The sequence below is a fragment of the Homalodisca vitripennis genome, chromosome 4, assembly GCF_021130785.1.
Source record: "Homalodisca vitripennis isolate AUS2020 chromosome 4, UT_GWSS_2.1, whole genome shotgun sequence".
Lineage (NCBI taxonomy): Eukaryota > Metazoa > Arthropoda > Insecta > Hemiptera > Cicadellidae > Homalodisca > Homalodisca vitripennis.
Window position 1 is genome coordinate 134,839,708 of NC_060210.1, and position 18,175 is coordinate 134,857,882.

An 18,175-nucleotide genomic window follows, 5' to 3' on the forward strand; every position below is an offset into this window, starting at 1 on the left:
AGAAGCACATCTATCTCAAATTTGGAGGATAGAGTAATTTTGTAGCAACGTTAACTAAATTTAATTTTTTCAGCATAGACCAAATTTGCCTTAATTTAAAGACATTTCAAATTTGTTGTAATTTTAATATAGCCGAGTAGGACAGGAATATAAGATTTTAAAGTGATAAGGAATTCAATGAACAGAGAGCATGTTATAATTAGAATTCTCAAAGAAATCATCATAATGGCTTGGAATAGTCCAGAAGACTATAAGAAAATGATTTACTAATTTTTTTTTTATATAATCTTGGTTTTTAAAAATTGCATGCACTTTGGCACATGTTGTTTCGAAGAGGATGAAATAAATGTACCCATGTTGTTTCCATAGAATAATTATTAACATACTAAAACCACAGTAAACAATGCAGTAAAACTCATTTTGTACGAATCAAATTTTATAAGGAAAATAAGGCAATACAAATAGTTCAATGGCTTTCAAATCACTTTCTGCTAGACAAAAAGAGATTCTATGAAAATAAACCATACTATTTTAAATTTTATATACAATTTCATCGGTATATTTCTGGTTTCAGCCCCTAAATTTCAAGTTACTCTCATATGGCTAATTACATTTCAAGAATGCCTTAATTGAAACTAATATACAGTACAGCTATGACGGAATGGACAAGTTAATAGACCTACCTGTTAGTAAGTTCAATCCTACAAAAAAGCAGCAGATGGCATAATTGGGCACTAGGAGCAAAACCACTACCTAGTAATTTGACTTACATTATTTAGTAATGCTATTGTTTTTGTCACTATCGAAAATCACTGCAGTTTTTAATGTCAATGAGGAGAAGCCGCCATGTAGTAGTTCACCACCAAAAAGATCAGCCCTTCTTTTGAAAGTTATGAACCCTCATTGTGACCCAATGTAGAACCTGTATTGGATCTAAAAATTACTAAAGACAAAAATAAATTGGAATGGCTTATAATGTTACAATTTGCATGCTATAAATTTTCAGGGAGCTTATTGTGAAAATTCGAATCAAAGATTAAACTACATAAGACGCCATCAGGACACGAATAAACCAAAAGGACAATCAGTTAGAACTGCAAATCAAGCATTAAAAATGACTACGGGGTTTGTGTTGAATAGAGCTTAATTTAATAACCTTACGGAAAATAACATTATTGTCTGGCCATCTTCATTTGAAGATTACCTAAGAAACACGATTCAAAAATATCAAAATGACAAAGAAATCATCCAAAAGTTGGAAAGCAATGTATTTGTTTGACAATAACCTATGACTCAAACTAGTCATAAATAATATCATCTCTTACTTTAAACTAATTTCCACCAGATCATTCTGACATTGGTATTAGGGTGTTCAAAGGTAAATTTATTAAAGTAAATAGAGACTAAACCTCGCATTAGTCTCTCAATAAATGCTATTCTGAATACAGTATTTTACTCAAAAACAAAGGTAGACTCAAGGAAGTTATTGCCAACAGAAATAAATTATACTAGCATTAATCCACAATTTCACACACAATATTGTAATCTTTACATGTGTATGAGCTCTTTTGGTTCGAGTAAATTGTATTTCCCACCAGATATAACAAATGTTGAGTTAGAAAATATGTCAAAAAGTGAATATTTATAGATAATGTAATTTACTCCTACTAATTTTAATGGATAGTAAAGAAAGACATATTTGTATGGAAATATTAGACAATGGTAATTATAAAAGGAAGCTTAGCTCTTCCTTAAAGAATCTGTGACACAATTTTACTGTTTACATAATGGCAATGCAAAACAAACTTGAAAATCCAAAGTGACCTTCTCAAAGGACCATAAAACTTGTAATTAAAGTTATCATTAGCATAAAAGTGTTTTTATGTTCTCTGTACGCTAAACACAATTTCAGTAAAAAAATAACTATAAAACTTTAAAAGCATACTATTTCTTTAGTTTTCATCTTCTTACTATTTTAGTAGATGTAGATTACGTTTATTTCATAGCTTCAAAGCACCATTACTTTATTACTTAAAATACGAGTAATATAAGTATATATAATATATCATAATAATAAACTGTACAATTTGCAGCAGAAAATTAATTTTCCTATTTCAACCATGTAAAAAAAAACTAGATTAACATATTACTCCAGCAGGGTTCACTTCTGGCCGGCTTACACCTCCCAGTTCAACTACATGGAGTACAAGTGACCACCACAGGAAGTGGCCCATACTACCAACCTTATAATCCTGAAAATTCTATCACCTGCTGATCCTTTTAGGACTATGTGTAATGACGGTTTTTTCCTCAGCTTTTTGTCCTAATGAATAAAATTAAGTGTTCCCTACCATATTTTACTGTAGCAAATAATTGTAGAAACACTGAGTTCCTTGGTAGCCAAAGTATTAAATTCAGGTATAATTAATTTCATCAAAAGAGCACTGAATAAAGAGAAATATAAGATTAAAAAATTAGATTATGTTCTTTCTTGATTCTTTCCATGTTTGGATCCTATAAAAATGTATAGAAATTAATTTTTTGTCATTTATGTAATGTTTCAATCAACTTTTATTGATATTTATAACAATCTCAAAGCCCACAATGGAAATAATAATTCTTTTATTTAATCATTACGAAATTTTTGTCTAGCCTACTTGCAATTTGGTACAGCTGAAGGAAAGAAAACAAGTATATTAACACTTACATTATAAAAGTAAATACATTTATTTATAAACATAAAATATATACAAAGAACAAACAAATTAATGATTCTTAATCAGATGATGATGACGAAGATGAAGAGGAGGAAGATTCATCATCATCAGAGGAATCAGCCGATGATGAGTCACTATCAGACGAAGAGGAATCAGAAGAACTGCTATTACTTGAATCAGAACTAGATTCTTCCTTCTTTTTCTTCTTTTGCTTTGAAGACTCTTTCACTTCCGATCTATAAAAATCAAGTTTTTTTAGAAAACTGCATGATTGTGTACAAGTAAAAGAGTTATACAGTAAATATGTATTTATTACTAACAGCTTACAACAAATAACTTTAAAATACGAAAATGCTGAATACGTAATTACAGAGGCACAAACCTTCAAAAATATCCATTCATTCATAAAATTAAAAACATAATTATGATTAATCATTAATTTTCTTTTTTATTGTCATGTATACATCTAATCTATTAATCTCGTACAGTACTTTAATAATCTATGGATTCCTAGAACTCAACCAAACTCCAAATATTTGTTTTCAAGTAAACAAATATCTTTTCTCAGAAAACAGATTCAGGAACAAGGTTTTTCTAATATTACATAACCTTGTAAACTAGTATACTGTGATTCCAAATGAATATTGAGGTATTAAGGCATTGAGGCAGTAGCTGCAAAAAGGGCGTATAGATTTATACGCCCTTTTTGCGGAGATCATTTTATTCTTTTCTTTGCTTATTCATTGGTATCCCTACAAAATTTGGTTTCTCTCTGACAAGCATTTTTTTAGTTACACTGAAACTTTAACTGTAGCTCAAATTAAAACAGATGTTTGTGATTTTTGCACAGAGTGTAATAAAATATTGGCTGTTAATCCTCAAGATGAATGCATTTCACGGTACAATGTCCATAAAAAGAAAGTTGAAAAACATAATACTTTGAAAAGAGAATACATCAAGAAATGTAAAGAAAGTGATAAACAACTAGTCCTTGAGTTTGATTATTGCCAAAATCTTCCTTTACCCAAATTAAGTGTAACAAAACAATTTTACAAGCACCTTCTTTGGTTGTATGTTTTCTACATACATGTGCATAATGATGATTCTTCATATTACTGCACATTTTTGGTAGGCCAGGCAAAGAAAGGGCCTGACTCTGTAGTGTCTTTCTTATACGATTGTTTGTAAAAAATCAAAAATAAATTCCCCTAACGTTACAGAAATAGTGCTCCTATTTGATGCGGCTGGAGGCCAAAATAAAAATGATAACATGCTAAGATTTTGTTCCTGGTATGCCTATACCTTCAATCTTCAAGTTATTCAAATGTTTCCCTTGCGAGGGCATTCCTTCGGTCAATGTGACCGAAAATTCTGTTTAATGAAAACAGGGATAAAGAAGGAAGTAGTAGTGGAAACCCCTCAGGCATATTTGGACAACATTCGTTTATGCCCTCAAATCCCCTGACCTTTCATATTGGTTGATGGTAGTGATGCACTTATATGATTGGAAAAGTGCTTTAGAGCCGTATTTCCTAAAGCATCCTTCAAGTAAAAACTCCAAATTTGGTATTCAACAGTTTGTTATTATTAAATACAAAAGTTGTGGTACTTTTTTGTGCTCTCATTCCTACCATGAGGTAATGCAACCTTTTAAATACATGAAAACTCGCCCTAAAGACATTGAGGTATCTCATGCACCACGTGTTGCAATCAAAACAAATAAAGTAGCAGACGTTTTGTCTTTAATGCCTCATTTAAGTCTTTAAAACCGTCAGTTCTACAACGATTACTTCAAGACTGTAGATGAAGAACTAGAGCAGTCATCTCCTGGAGCCCAACTGCCAACAACTTCGGAACAGACCCATGATGACAACAATGATGACCAAGAATCACATTATTCTGATGATGGCATTGACAATAACTATTAAGTAAACAGGCCTTATAATTTTGTGAATTTTATTGCGTTAAGTGGCTTTAAATGCTTATTTGATTTATGTTGCCATTATGTATTTGATACGTAATCAATAAACATTTAATTTTATTCACTACAAAGCATTTTATTTCCTAGCCTGGTATTATTTACTAATAGTAATGAGGTAATCGTAATAAAAATGGAAATGTTAATAGGTAATGGCTAATGTACTTGACTTGGTACATTTGTATTTAAAATATTATTTTGTACTAACTTATCTTTGTAAAAAGGGCATATAAAAAAGTTGGTCTATGCAAGAAGGGCGTATGCACGAAGTTACACAAATCGATATTGTATATAATGTTAGTTATTAATGTTTGTAAGTCCTACATGTATTTATTCCTTATTAAATTTGCAATAAGAAAAGTTTAAATATAAGTTAAATTTGTTTCAAACATCAAATATACAACTAAAGATATATTTCAAATTCATTTGACTCAAAACACTGTTTCTGCTTATACGCCCTTTTAGCAGCTACCGCCTCAATTATAGCATTCATTGAATTTGACTCACAATTATATAGTACACCATATGAAATAACAACTCAAGAAAATTAGTGTTTTTTTTTTATTCTACAAATATTCAATGTGAGCATCAAACATTGAATCAATAGACAAATTCTTCCTATACATTGATAATATTTATGGAGTATTTGCTGCAAATCCTGTTTCAATCCTGTTTTTTAAATTGATTAGATCAGCTGATATCTGACACAAGTTACCCCTAAGATCAAGATAGATGACATCAGATAGGGTGAACATAGAGACCATATAGAGCAAGTAATGTCATCAAGTCCCTGTTAATCAATCTAGCGGTTGGGTACAATATTTAAACAATTTAAACTACATAAAGTTTTCTTTTTTCATTTCAACGAAAACACAAATGGAAAATCTAGAATTTTAAACCTTATAATCAAAAATAAAGTAAGAATTCTTTATATTTAGCAGAAATTATTACATGAAGATCCTAGACTATTATTAAAACAACATATTATTAATCTTTTCTTCCTTTCAATAACCATGAAATACAAATGAGATTTCATACTTGGTTACTATTTTTTTTATCTTACTCATAATCTAAAATAATTCAAACTCTGAGTCAAAAGATTTATAAGTATATCATCCAATTCTGCAATGTTGTAAAAATCCAAAATGATCTTTAATTATCTCAATACTCAACATTCTACTATATTCTTTTTTTTCTTAGGAACCTTATAATATATGTAAGGTCCCAGCAGAGCAAGTACTTTTTGTGAATAAATCTTCATTAAAATTAAATCAGCCTATTGCCGTTTGGTCAAATTTCATGACTAAAAAGTCATTTAATACGTATTTGGTCTTTCGATAATATTTTAGTTTGGTTTTATAAAAACATATGTGACAGAAACAGTCAATTGCAAAATAATTTAGTCGTAAAAAGTAAGGACTCTGTGGTGTAGTCAGCTAACTGTGCGAGATCTGGATTCGAGTCCCGGCGGAGCAAATATTTTTTGTGTATCAATCTTAATTGAAATTAAATCAGGCTATTGCCGTTAATAAAAATTTAATGAATATATATGTACTAGCCCTAACCCACGGCTTCCCACACAATTTTCAAAATCGAAATCCTTATTAGCCTACTACTTAGTAAAAGCACTTAAGATGTAATACTATGGAGCCTTATACAATTTTTCAGGCATATGTAGGTGTACATAAGGTAGCCTCCATATTATTTCAGTGTTCATGGTAAGAGGATCAGAGTTTAAACTGACTCATATCACGTTCTGCAAGTGTGGTTGCATTTCTAGTTTGAACTATTTATATTTCCGATACCACAGCTGTTTCCTTTTTTGCCCCGATCAAGAAAGTACAAATAGGTCTCAGAAACCTACTATGGTCAAAAGGCATTTCTTTCTAGACCTTGTCATATACCTCGGGTCTAAGATATTTCCAGCCTTTAAATTCACTTACTTGGCCATTGTTTAGTTTGTCTTATTGCTTCGGTCAAGAATATATATATATATATATATATATATATATATATATATATATTTATTTATTTATTTATTTATTTATTTATATATATTTATAACTCTTGGAAACTTACACCTGATCCAAAAGTGTTGACTTTCAGTCAAAAATATTTCCAATGCCATGGTAGAGTTTTGTTTTGGTGTCCCAATAAAGAAAAATATAAATATATACGTAGGACTGAGAAGCCTACTTCCTACCATTTGAACACAGTGTCACAGATGAATGTGTCTTGTTATTCCAATCAAACAAATATATACAGATGTAGTTCTTGGTAACCTACATTGGTCAAAATGCTTCTTGTTTTGGTCCAAGATATTGTTAATGCCATAGTTGAGTATGCCTTATTGTCCCAATTAAAAATATACACATAAATACGTTGAACTTAGAAGCCTTTTATGCTCTAGAAGAAAATACTATAAACTTCCAATATAAGGGAGTAATCCTTACCAAGTTCATGCAACATTTCAAAATAACTGTTTGTAAGGTTTTGAATTTTTTGGGACTGTAATCTAGGAAAGAATTGATTGTTGAGGCATGTTAGTGTTCTAAGCTAGTGTATGAATGCCATATAATAATGTCTATATAGCTCAACAGTTTAAGTAACTTATGTGAAATATTTACAGCTTTTGTTCATTAAGGTTGCTTTTATAATGATATTTAATAAATATTTACAACACATTAAATCATTATCAGTTCAAAAGCATGATCAAACAAGTTTTCTAATAAAATATTATTTATAGTTTTTGGACAATCCTTTCTGAAAGATTACTTTTGCATAAAATCTATAACATTCTAGATCATTTAAAAATTATACTTTTTTTATCAACTAGTGCAACTTCTCATATAACTATGTTATTTTTGCTGTACATCTTATCTTCTCTAAATCATAATTTTTCCATCTTTCCTTACTCTTCTAAGAACTCTGTTTATTAAGTAAAAGGCTTAACCAAAAATTATAAGAAAGTATAAATATGATACAAACATGATAGAAATTTTGAGTACACAAAGAAATAGCTTATCTGTTGTATAAAAAAGTTAAAAGCTTAAGTCTATTAACAATTATTTGATTGCATATGTGAATAAATTACAAGTAAATAGACATTCCAGGGACATCTCCACACATTTTTAAAAAAAAAACCAAAGTTCAGGTTCTATTAATTTAGAAGTATTGTTCCTTTTTCTATACAAGCATAAGTACTGTTCAGAAATAAGCAGGGAATGCATGTTTAGACCAAAAAGTAAGCACAAATTAAGAAGGTGTTTTTATATAGAAACATATTAATTTAAAGCTGCATTACCATAAAAAATGGCTCTCATTACAATATGCTGTGGTGGATCACTACTATTGACTACGCTACTTTACTTAAAAAGTTAAGTACATTTTTTTTACAATACACAATTTAATTTATTATTATACTTACTGACTATGAACATTTGCATTTTCTGCAGCCATTTTCATTCTCTTTTTAAGCATGCTCATCCTTGATTCTCTGACAACAATCTTCCGTTTTCCTTTACACTCGTAAGTCCAATGACCATGTTCCAAACACTTCTGACAGCGAGCACCTTGTGGATTGGCACTAAAAAAGATACAAATCCAAAATTGTAGTAAATATATAGACATTAATATGAATTTTATGTAATTGTTTAAAACTATTCAAATTAAAGAGTCAATGACAATAAATTATTTGTAGATGATATCCCTCTGTTTTTAATCATTGCAATCAGGCAGGACCACATGTTTATTTAAAATCTTTAAAAAATTATTACAACCGAAAGATTAGAATAATTCTAACACACATATCTTGTTATATCAGTAATAAAAGCCTATTCTGGCCTGAGCAAATATAATGGAAATAAAAAAAAGATCTTACGTAATATAAGTAGGCTACCTCAATTATTCTTTGTTTGAAGTTTATTTTTGACGATGGAAGGATTGTGAAGGAAACAGGATTTTTCCGGACATTTGTTATCGTTCAGTGGAACAAAAATTCAGTAACACTACGTTTCGAGATCTGCAATCTGATCTCTTCTTCAGGTAAATAACTAACCAAATACACAACTACAAACTAGGTTAAAATATACAAATCATACCAAAGTGTTGTAGCACGCCTATGGGAATACAATACAGAATAGAATACAGAATACAGAAAGCTTTATTCATGATCATCAAGAACAGAATAGTTGTCAATCAATAATAAAAAATAATAAGTTATGAAACATAACATTGAAAGGAAAGAACAAAAATTAACAACAAAAAACATTACAAGTCAGGAGTTGAGAATGTCATAAAACTCATCGAGACTGTAGATAGAGTTCTTCACCAGCCACTTGTGTAGTCTTCTTTTTAGAGTTTTAGCGTTTCCGGTCTTGATGGCATCAGGAAGGGAGTTCAGAAGCTTGATTCCAGCAAATGATGGTTTTTTTTGGTGAAGAGAGCGTTGTTCTATGAGCTGGTAGACGGTGAGCTTGAGCCTGTCTAGTGTAGTAGTTGTGCACCTCACTGTTTCTCGGGAAGTTTTGCTTGGAAGCATATATGATGACTTCGATGATGTAGATTGAAGTCACAGTGAGAATGTCGAGTTTAGTAAAAGATTCTCTGCAGCTGTCTCGGGGAAGAGAGGTCGGCCATGATTCTTATGGCCCGCTTCTGCAAGATTAGTACCCTCTGGAGATTACCATTTGAAGAAACTCCCCCAAAGGATGATTCCATACCGAAGATGGCTCTCAAAGAGAGAAGTGGTAGGCTATTTTTAGAGCAGATGTTGTGCCCGTAGCTTTTATTCTTTTGAGAGCAAAGAGAGCAGAGCTGAGCTTTGAGCTAAGGTAATCAATGTGGCAACTCCATGTAAGATTTTGGTCTAATATCATACCTAAATGTTTAAGCTCATCCACTTTTTCTAGATCTGGTGGGCCTGATATGTGGTCTTTATGTCTGCCTAGTGCAAGGAGTTTTGTTTTGGATGGGTTTGAAAACAAGGTCGTTATTTAGGCAATATTGTTGGGCCATGCTAACAGATATATACGTGTTGATTTCTAGTGACTCCGCTGTTGAACTGCTGGTGATAAGAGCTGTGTCATCTGCGTATGATACAGGATGACTAAAAGCCTCGAGTGTTTTTACCTAGATCACTAGTGAATAAAATGAATAGGACGGGTCCCAACACAGATCCTTGCGGAACTCCTCTTCTAACATACTGTGGAAGTGAATGAAGAGCCTTCGTCAAGCCCTTAGCTGTGTGTTTCAGCTCAACTATTTGCTGTCGCCCAGAGAGGTAGCTTTCGAACCATTTCAGGCTATACCGCTGACACCCAAGGTTCTGATTTTGTATAAAATAAGCTTATGATACAGTGAGTCAAATGCTGCTTTACTCATATCGAGAAAAACAGTTGTTACAGTATTTTCAGACTCAATATTAATCAATTATACACTCAATGAGCTCAGCAAGGGCGGTGATAGTCGATTTGCCCGGGATGAACCCATGTTGTCCTTTTGGCAGCAGATTGTTACGCTGAAGGTGCTCTAACAGTCTCGAGAGAACTATTTTTTCCAAAACTTTTGATACAGTGGGCACAAGGGAGATTGGTCTATAGTTCTTGATGTCGTGCTTACTCCCTTGCTTATGCAGTGGATATACCTTTGACATTTTTAATTTTGAGGGAAATAATCCCTGAGTCAGAGACTTGTTGATTATATCCGTTAAGGGTTGGCAGGTTACAGAGCTGCAATACTTCAGTATTTTTGAAGAAATGTCATCATAGCCTGAGGAGGAAGAGGATTTTAGAGAATTTATAGTGTTGAATACTTCCTCATTAGATGTAAGTATTGAACATGTTAAGTCCTGTTCCTGTGAAGTTTGAACATAAGTTAACGTCTTTGGCGCTAGGAGCATTGTTATGACCGAGAGTTACTTCTGCAATTGTTGTAAAATAGGTATTAAAATGTTCAGCTATGGTAAAAATGTCGTCTAGGTAGGTGTCATCGTCAGTATTTTTTAATTTCCACGTGGATTCTGAAGCTTCTCTCTTTGGTGCTCTTTCGCTATTAATGACGCTCCAGACTGCTTTGGCTCTTGTTGCTTGCTTCGGCGATGAAGTTGGAGTTTGTTTCCCTTCTAAGACTTTTTAGTTTTAAGTCGTAGGATTTCTTTCTTCTGGGCAGCATCCTCTTTAGCCTCAATTTGTCCACTGGCTAAGTAGCGCTCGTGGGCTTGTATGAAAGACATCCGCAGTATGTTTACTTCAGGGTTGTTAAATTCTTGAGTTCGGTTCCTGGATCTGTTTTCTTGATGTTGTATGGGGGCATGTAATGTCTAATGCTGCAGTCAGAGTTCCAATGAAGTTTGAGTAGGCATCCTCTGCACTTGGAGAGTTGTATACCCGATCCCATGATTGAATTTCAATAAGCCCCTTTAAATTTGAGATGTTATCTGGACTGAGACGTCTTCCATTTGATGAAGATTGTTTACTTGATGTGGAGGGGAAATCCATGAAGTAAAGTTGTCCGGTGTGGTCTGAGAGCCGTTTTCAATGATTTCGAAATTGAAGCTATGTGGTGCCAAGTTGGTGCAAAAAACATCAATTGATGTAGCACTTGTAGGGGTTATCCTGGTAGCAGGTAGGAGGCATCGATTCAGGTTATACTCAGATAGGAGGTTGTTTTAATTTATTGTTTTCTCTTTCCATCAGTGTGCTGAGCCAGTCAATATTGAGATCACCAACAATTTGCAAATTGCAGAATTGTTTATGGGGAGTTCTTCTAGTGACGAGTTTAGTAATTCAAGAGCATGATCCAGTGGCTTCTTGGTGGTCGGTATACACCCAGAATGTAAACATGATTTTTTTTTTGTTTATATTGATTTTAACAGCGGTCATCTCACAAACAAGTTCAATGCTTTTGCTATCAAGATTTACACTTTCCACCTCATTGTCCAGATTAACTCTCTTGAATATTGCAACACCACCTTTTTGGTGCAATTTCCCTACTATATTCTGCAATAAGTACATAGCTAATTAATCGGACATTTTTCAATAAAACAGCACTGAGGCCATGCTCAGTAAGTACAAGTATGTCAGGTTTTGAAAAGTGTAGGAAGTGGTTTTAGTGTGTCAATTTTATTTCGAACTCTGTCAATGTTTTGATGGTAGATTACAAATTTGCTACCTTTTTTTTAGATTTTCCTTCCTGTCCATTGTTTTGCAACAGCAATTTAGGTTTTGGGCCTTCGCTTCTCTCTCAACCCTAAAAAATAGTTGTCTCCACCTGTCATGTCATTAGTATTCAGTTTTTTTGTTGAGGTGGTTTGGCTGTCTCCACCTGTCATGGCGTTAGTATTCAGTTTTTTTGTTGAGGTGGTTTGACTGTCTCCACCTGTCATGGCGTTAGTATTCAGTTTTTTTGTTGAGGTGGTTTGACTGTCTCCACCTGTCATGAAATTGGAATTCAGTTTTTTTGTTGAGGTGGTTTGACTGTCTTCACCTGTCATGAAATTGGAATTCAGTTTTTTTGTTGAGGTGGTTTGACTGTCTTCACCTGTCATGAAATTGGAATTCAGTTTTTTTGTTGAGGTGGTTTGACTGTCTCCACCTGTCATGAAATTAGAATTCAGTTTTTTTGTTGAGGTGGTTTGACTGTCTCCACCTGTCATGAAATTGGAATTCAGTTTTTTTGTTGAGGTGGTTTGACTGTCTCCACCTGTCATGAAATTGGAATTCAGTTTTTTTGTTGAGGTGGTTTGACTGTCTCCACCTGTCATGAAATTAGAATTCAGTTTTTTTGTTGAGGTGGTTTGGCTGGCTCCACCTATGTCACTTTTATTTGGTAGTTTCGTAGCATCTTTCCTTTCCATGCTTCTGTGAGGTAGGAATGGATACTTTCCTATAGAATTGTTTTCTTTACAGGTTGTTTCCATTTCTTTGTGATGTTTTGCAAGATCTACTTCAGAACACTGCTGACCATAACGTATCCATTTAGTCAGGATATCCTCTTGAGTTGGAGCAATGTACGTGAAAGACTGAGTGTGACGAGATATGGCGACAAGACAGTGTGGTACTGAGTTGTAGATGTCTTCGTTGTTGGATGATGTCCTCACTACTACGATGTGTGGAGCCTGCTTCCCTTGATATTCGTGAATGGTAGAGACGTTATGGCCTAATTTCAAAAGTTGTGCTTTTTCAGTTTGTTTAAAAACCAGCATTTTGGTGTCTTTTACCATGACTGGTATACTATTGATGTTGTCAAAAACATGTTTTACAAGCTCTCTTTTTACATTGCTGCTTGTTGTCATACCTTCTGAATAATATTTGGAAAGAATGCAGGCAACTGTCATCGTACATCTGTAGGAGTGACTTAAATACTGTGAGATCTCAGTGATTTTTGTAATGTCATGGAACTGGGTTGAGTGGCCTGTGACCCGATTAATATAGGGGATTTGGTTCATGTCGCCCACCATCATGACCTCTTTGGCTTGTGAAAGTTCGACTGCGTATAAGATTTCGCCAGCATGCACCATGAGTGCTTCATCTACTATCAAGCGGTTATAAGTTCCTCCATTTTTCAAGTGGTTTGTCGAGTTTATTAAAAATGAGTGCACAGTTCTACAGTAGTTCTTCACATCATCTTGAAGTTCAGGATGGCTTGTCTTTAGCCGGTTTGAGAATTCAGTAGCTCCTTCTTTTGTGGGATATAAGACCAAGTCTCCTATTTTGAAGTTCTTCAAGATGAAGGATGTTTTCCCACATCCTGGCACACCTTGCACTAAGTTAAACCTAGCCTTGGAAGAGTATGTGTTATCGATCTTGGTATTTTTTGTACTATTGTATAATTTAAGGTCATTCATTAGTAGTGTGTCATCAGATACCAATATTAGGTCATTAATTACACTAGCGTTAGAGGCAGCGGAAAATTTTGATTGTTCACCCTTTGTTAGATCTACAAAATGTGCTCCGTCAAAGCCGCACTGGTAATTCTTGTTAGGGTCCCCAATAAGAAAGTTGCCACTCTTCAAATCAATGAGAGCAAAGTTGTCTCTGTATTTTAATAATTTGTTTCTTATATCTTGCGTAATTTTTTCTCTTTTGCTTAGGTTGTATTCCTGGTACATTTTTGAAAATCTTTTCAGGAGTAATTCTTCTTTTATCCTCCATAGGTCCCTTTGTTCCACCATAGCATGTCAGGAATCACAACCGCCGTGTTGTGTGTTAACTTCACTAACTCTAAAACATGCACTTTTTTTGTTTCCTTCACCTCAATTATGACATTCCAACCTATTCTATCTGAAGGCCAATCTGCCACCCTGGCAGGTTGCCCTTGAAATAACCTTTGCTCATTACAATAAGATGAAATAATAAAACAATACATCAATAAAATAAGGTAGCCACTTATTTTTGTTCAATCGTCTATAGGCCTAGTTCTGTTATATTTTTTAATACGTTACTTACACATAGGCCTATTGTTAGGCAAGTTTTTGTTATTTTTAACCTAAAATTTAGGTTTCAGTGTAATAAGCAACCACCACCTCAATTTAAACATCAATATTCATGGTTATAAATCTAAGCTACCAAAACAAACTAAATTACGTTAAAGGTATTTCATATTTCAATATATCTAGTTCATATTTTTATACACAAAAAAGTAACCATTTTATAATGAATAAAAAGCTATTTAGAGTATGTGTTTTATAAAATGTTATGAACAAAACAGTGTAATATTTAGTTAATTTTTAATATTTTGAAGGATAAACTTTTGTTATTAGTTAAATACCATACAAATGATTGGTAATAGTGAAGATAACAAACGGAATAGTCAATCAAAATTTCAACTTTCTTAACGTATTCTGCTCATCCTTCTAAATAAAAATATCTATGGTTTTAGGGGGTGGAAATCACTAATAACTGTTTTTGAATAATTTAAATGTAAATTTGTGGTTATATTTCTGTATTGTGCAGCTTGATATCTATGATTTTCAGCGATACCTGCTCCCAGTAACAAATCTGAGTGTTCTGTGAGTACCTGATAAGCTATTTTACATTCTGAAATTTAGCGTATATCTAGTCAGTTCTAGTGTGAATAACATATATTCTTTTCAAAAAAGAATGGAAGGGAATGTATTTTTGATTTTTTTTAAAGCCATTTTTGGGAGATTTCAAAAAAATTCTTATAAAAACCTAGGCTAGTAATGTGACATACCAAATTAAAGAGCACTTAAAATGGAAAAGAATACTTAAAATTTGAGCTCTTTAGCTTTTATAGGTTTTTAATTGGTGTTTGGAAAACACTGAGACACAACTAAAATGCCTTTTTGTGGATTTTTTAAAAGCCTGTAACTCAAAAGGCAGAAAAACGTAAAATTTGACATTTTAACTAGTCTTGGTATGTAGGCTACAACTTTCATATAAATAAATCACCAAAATCTGAGAGTTCAAGGTCCAAAATCAGTTTTTCATAGGTTGATTTGGGTAGAGAGTACAATAGGCGGACCCAGTTTTTTATATTGATTTTATCAAACGATATTTAATTATTATATACCCATCGATATAATAAACCACTTAATTTGAACAATAACTAAATCATCTGCACCCATTTTCATATTCTAAACACAATTTGTTCTGTAACTATAGTTAACTTTAGAAACTAAATAACTATACAAACTAACTATACCAAATTACACTAAAAGATGATTTACTGTGTCTTTCTCGGTTTCAAGATGTTTGTTTTGTTGTTAAGTTTTCTTATTACCTGTCTTTGTTTTTTCGTTTGATTAATGGTTATGGTCCCTTTATTATTACATAATTGTTTAAACTATTTCTATTAATTTGAAACATGTGACTTTAATTCAGCAGTTCAGATATGTTGATATCGACTGATAGTCCTGTTATTTGATATATATATATAAGTATTGATGAGGTACCAGTAAGATTAAACGCCGGGCGGCAAATCACGAATTTGACGTTACCAACGTATTCTGCTCACCCTCCTGAACAAAAAATATATATAGTACTAGGGGGTGCAAATGACAAATAACATGATTTTAGGGGGTATATTGATAAGTGGTAAAGTTTCTAATGTTTTAATGTTCAGTTTGTGTGCTGTGTCTGGATAATCTGTTTACTTGAATATTATCTGCGGCCGGGACTGATAGCAGCCTGATAGCATACCTGTTATCTGAGTTGTCCGGGGCATAGGTCAGTTCTACACAAGATATCGTGTTCAGTAGGTCGGATTGAGTGAGTGAGTTTACAATGATGAATCAACCATCCACTAGTTCAACCAACCCTAGTGAATTGTGTGTGTCGGAGTGTTTCGTAGGGCACGTAAAGAGCTTACGTTTTAACCGAAACGAAATTATCTCTTTTTTAATAGAACAGGGCATTTTTAAAAATGAGTGTATTTGTTCGTCGTGCGGTCGAGTGGTGTTTTTAAACCGGGAGACTGTGTCGTTTCGTTGTGATAGACCACTTTTTTTGTTGCTGCTGTTTAGCTATATCCGCCAACACACTAATGGTAAGTGTTCTCTGTTAATATCCATCTATATATTTGAGTTTTTCATGATTTATTTAGTTTTTAAACTTTACATAATTGCCTTTGCATTACATTTCAATTTATATTTTTGATCAGCCCCTCTAGAATTTTATATTTTACTGATAGGTACTATCTCGAGGGATGTTTTTCTTTTATTGACATCAGCGCGGGGCAGCACCGTCGGTGCTGCCCCGCGCTGATGGCCGGAGGCACTTGTAATTAATTTTTTTCTCGAAATTAAGAAAAACATTATTAATTTTGATAAAAATTCTGCTCATTTCTGTAATTTCTCATTTACGTTTGCAAAGATGGCGGCGCAAACCGATGACGTCATCACGAGGTTCAATCATTGGCCACAAAAGGTCACGTGACGCTAGACGTGGATGTAGAACATGGAGATATTACTGGAAAGTTATTTAATTTTTTATTTTCTAGAACTTCGTTATTTCTCATTTCCACCCTATCAAACCGTATACTTTTTTTTATATAGGACGATTCCAATAAGTTAAGAACGCAAAACTCGTATTTTTTCCGCCCCGGCGGTTAATATGATAATTACCATTGATGATTGTAATAAGGAATATAAAAATCGGGTCCGCGCAACGTACTCTACCTGTTGATTTGAAATGGAATCATCGATATTTAAGAGTAAAGAATCCTCGATATAACTACTTAAGCCAAATTATGTCATATGTGTTTCAAATTCCAGTACAAAAATTAATAAGGTTATAACTTAGTGAATAAAAACAATCTAGGCTATGTATTTATAAAATATAACACTGGGATAGGCTACTGTTCTAACAGTAACATCTGGGCTGAATGATTAATTAATTGTAAATAACTAGCCTATAAATAAAATATCCTAATATTCCATAGTTCAGGTATTTCTAATTGAAAAAAATTTGGTAGCACCTGATTTAATTTCATGGTTGTCACTTTTATTACTATACTGCAGCCAAAATGGAAATTGAATTGAAAAAATGTGGTCAGTATGCTAAATAACAGTTAGATTGGCTAATAGCATTAAACAAAAGTAATAAAACATATATATATCTATTTAAATCGAGCAGAAATTCTTATTGTTTTTCCCCTGCAAATTCCTCATATGAAATCAACAATAGGCATGTTTTATTCTTACCTCTTTTTCTTCAAGCTTGGTCCTAGTGTCATGTCGATAACTTTCAATTAACCTAATAAGATGTTTTCATAACTGTGTAGACACATACGTATAATATAAAAAAGACAATAATATTATATTGAATCTCAACACATTGCACAGTTACGTTTAGTTGCAAAATTGAAGTATCTAATGAGGCAATAATCCAACGTCAAAATAAGCGGCTGTGTAATGTTTTTGTTTTGTTTTGTGTTTTATGCCTTCTTTCTTTCTTTCTTTCTTTCTTAGCTACCAAAATGTAGCTGGTTTCTGCTACCATATGGCATGGAACCACAATAGTCTTTATTATTTATTTCACTTTCCACTGTTTTTTATCGCACTTTGAATGTTTTGAAATACCCTTACTATTTATTTCACTTTTCACTGTATGTATTGCATTTAACTGATTTGTGGTGAGGTGTTAATTTTTTTTTTTTTTTTTTATTTCACTTTCACACTGTTTCTTTTCATGGGAAGGGGAAGTTAATTACAATTCCACATAAATGTTAGTATTTGCCTATAACCTGACTTTGTTATCAATCAATTGTTCCTGTAGTGGTTCAGTTATTTACACACAGAGGGGGACAAGCTAAAGGAAAGGCTTTTAGGTTACAGGATCAATGGAAATGGTTGGGGCCCACTGATCAGACTTTCTTCACGCCTGAGGTCCTCCAGGCGACTTTCTACTCCGAAAAGGATTCAGACCCCTGGAGATAAATACAAATTGTTAGAACCTGGAGTAGGTAACAAATATGACTCCAAGATAGTGTGGAAGAGTTCTATACTTGAATGTTTAGT

At 33.1% G+C, this 18,175-nt stretch overlaps 1 protein-coding gene across 1 annotated transcript; it reads right to left on the reverse strand.

The window, feature by feature from the left end:
* Positions 1-2,703: 2,703 nt before the first annotated feature.
* LOC124360221 (zinc finger CCHC domain-containing protein 10-like) lies at positions 2,704-17,726 on the reverse strand. Its single transcript, XM_046813639.1, has 3 exons — positions 17,360-17,726; positions 8,123-8,281; positions 2,704-2,953 (listed from the first exon to the last, which is right to left on the reverse strand). Exons 1-3 carry the CDS (start codon positions 17,389-17,391, stop codon positions 2,776-2,778), a joined length of 369 nt encoding a protein of 122 aa, XP_046669595.1. The 5' UTR covers positions 17,392-17,726; the 3' UTR covers positions 2,704-2,775.
* Positions 17,727-18,175: the final 449 nt, after the last annotated feature.

Excerpts from the sequence above, each read along its gene's own strand:
- LOC124360221 (XM_046813639.1), bottom strand. The coding sequence starts at position 17,391 with ATGACACTAGGACCAAGCTTGAAGAAAAAGAG. Across the intron at positions 8,282-17,359 it reads CCAAGCTTGAAGAAAAAGAG|TGCCAATCCACAAGGTGCTC; the intron begins GTAAGAATAAAA and ends TATCTTTTTTAG. Across the intron at positions 2,954-8,122 it reads AATGCAAATGTTCATAGTCA|ATCGGAAGTGAAAGAGTCTT; the intron begins GTAAGTATAATA and ends TGATTTTTATAG.